Source organism: Belonocnema kinseyi, chromosome 1 (assembly GCF_010883055.1).
Source record: "Belonocnema kinseyi isolate 2016_QV_RU_SX_M_011 chromosome 1, B_treatae_v1, whole genome shotgun sequence".
Classification (NCBI taxonomy): Eukaryota; Metazoa; Arthropoda; class Insecta; order Hymenoptera; family Cynipidae; genus Belonocnema; species Belonocnema kinseyi.
In genome coordinates this window covers 86859570-86861479 of record NC_046657.1, presented here as the reverse complement: position 1 = coordinate 86861479, position 1910 = coordinate 86859570, and the positions used below count along the sequence as shown (strand labels likewise).

Here is a 1910-nt window from a genome sequence, read left to right as displayed (position 1 = left end):
CCTTGGAGGAGATTATGTTGAGAAATAAAAAAAAAAAATTCTTAAAAACGTTGTTTTTCTTGGTCAGGCCGGAAACTTATCAATCCACCCTCGTATATTAAAATCCAAATTAAAAATCATATTTAACGTCCAATAATAAAATTGATGCAAACTCCTGTTAAAAATAAGAATCCAACTACCAAATTTGGACCACAACGAATAAACAAAAACAAAAAATTCTATTGTCATCTGACAAAAAAAAAGTTTTTCGGAAAAAATAAAAAAGAGGAATGAAAAATGAGACGGCAGCTAACCACATCCACTCCCTTCTCTTTTTCTTTCTTTCGTCTTTTCTATTTTTATTATGATCCAATTACAATAACATAACATTTAAAATGAAAATTAAAAATAAATAAAATTGCATTACCAAAGTTTCGGTACTCGTATAGTACCCTTATCAAGACAAGAAAAATTTAAATGGTAGAAAGTGACAGCACCCACGAACAGGTGCTCTCTCTTTAATACCTGAGCATCGAATGAGGGTCAGTAGGCCAATCTGTTGTAAACACAGTATAAGTATCTGTCACAATTACATCAGAAATAGAGAAAGTAAAAGGAAAACAGAATTCATGAAACAGCCTCATTAAATGTAATTAATCGTATTAGCATAACTTTTGTTCAACTTATCCAAATCGGTTTTTAAATTAATAGATAACTTTTTTTGTTTTCTAATATAAAGCATTTCCATGAATTCTCTCCTTCTCTCATTACTTTCACTATGCAAAATTTCAACATTATACCAGTCAAGCTAGTCTGTCCCACGTGATTCGTCTTACAGATCTTGCAAGTGATGTTATAAACAACACCACCCTTTTCAAAATTATCCAAAGGATATTTGCACAAATTTATCACTGAATCCATTTCAAATGGTATACGGAAAATAATATGAATTAAAATTTTTTTTAAGATATGTTTAATAGTTCTAGAAATTTAACCAAAAAATGGAAGAACAAAGATATTAAACGAACAATTTTCCTGTAACTCTTTCTGATTATCTGCAAGCAAATTATTACTCTCTTTGTTTTTGATTTTTTGAACTCTAATTGTAATATGTCTCTCAATTAATTTTCGTGGATAATGATTCAGAAAAAGGATATTCCTAGCAATATTCAGATTTCTTGTGTGAAATGAAAAATGGGACAAACCTAGAGCTCTGTCTCGAATGCCTGATTAATGCATATTTTAATTAGATTTGTTTAAAAAAATAGTTAAATCTATCAATTAATTATAAATGTTGCTTCAATTGTTGTAAAGTGCATAATTCAAAGGACTTATTAAATTTGTTTTAAAAAAGCATAATATTAATAAACAAATTTTTCACCATAGCATGGCCGACTATGGGACGATGGACAAGCTCTGGCATCCCACCGAGTTTTGCACCTGTTCTTGCGGGACTGCAGTATATGTATTTTTTTCTATCATATGTAAGTATTTTACGTATATACATGAATTATTTGATTTTTGTTAATAACGTTATCAAACCTATCTGGTACCTAATTGTACTTCTAAGCCATGGCCTATCAGGTTTGACAACACCATTAATGAAAAACTCGAAAAGTTTTTAGCATTTCTGATCCTATCCTAGTTCTCCGAATCTGGGTCGAATGAATTATAAGCATATGGAAAAATGTACTATGTAAACTATATGTAGTTATATTATACTTATAAGTTATAAAATCGAAATAAAAAATGAAATTCACTTTTTAAAATAATTATTCAGAGAATGTAACAATAATTTCGGCAAACGCCGAAATTCCTTTACTCACCAGATTCTGTTTTTCATCTGGTCTGATCAGTTCTTCCGTCAGTCTCGTCGACTAGAGGGAGCAGACGCTGGGACAGACTCTGGCCTCTGTCATACAAATCACACG

The 1910-nt window shown here is 30.6% G+C and overlaps 1 protein-coding gene across 7 annotated transcripts in view; it reads right to left on the bottom strand.

Moving 5' to 3' along the window:
• LOC117168367 (prolyl 4-hydroxylase subunit alpha-1-like) overlaps window positions 1-1910 on the bottom strand; it is a 52640-nt gene that overhangs the window by 19374 nt on the left and 31356 nt on the right. For 2 of the 7 annotated variants that reach the window (XM_033353992.1, XM_033354000.1), the window contains exon 8: window positions 1806-1891. The exons of the other annotated variants lie outside the window; for them this stretch is intronic. In XM_033353992.1, coding sequence (XP_033209883.1) covers window positions 1844-1891 — 48 coding nt within the window. In that variant the 3' untranslated portion in view covers window positions 1806-1843. The remainder of the gene's footprint in view (window positions 1-1805; window positions 1892-1910) is intronic. 7 annotated transcript variants of the gene reach the window in all.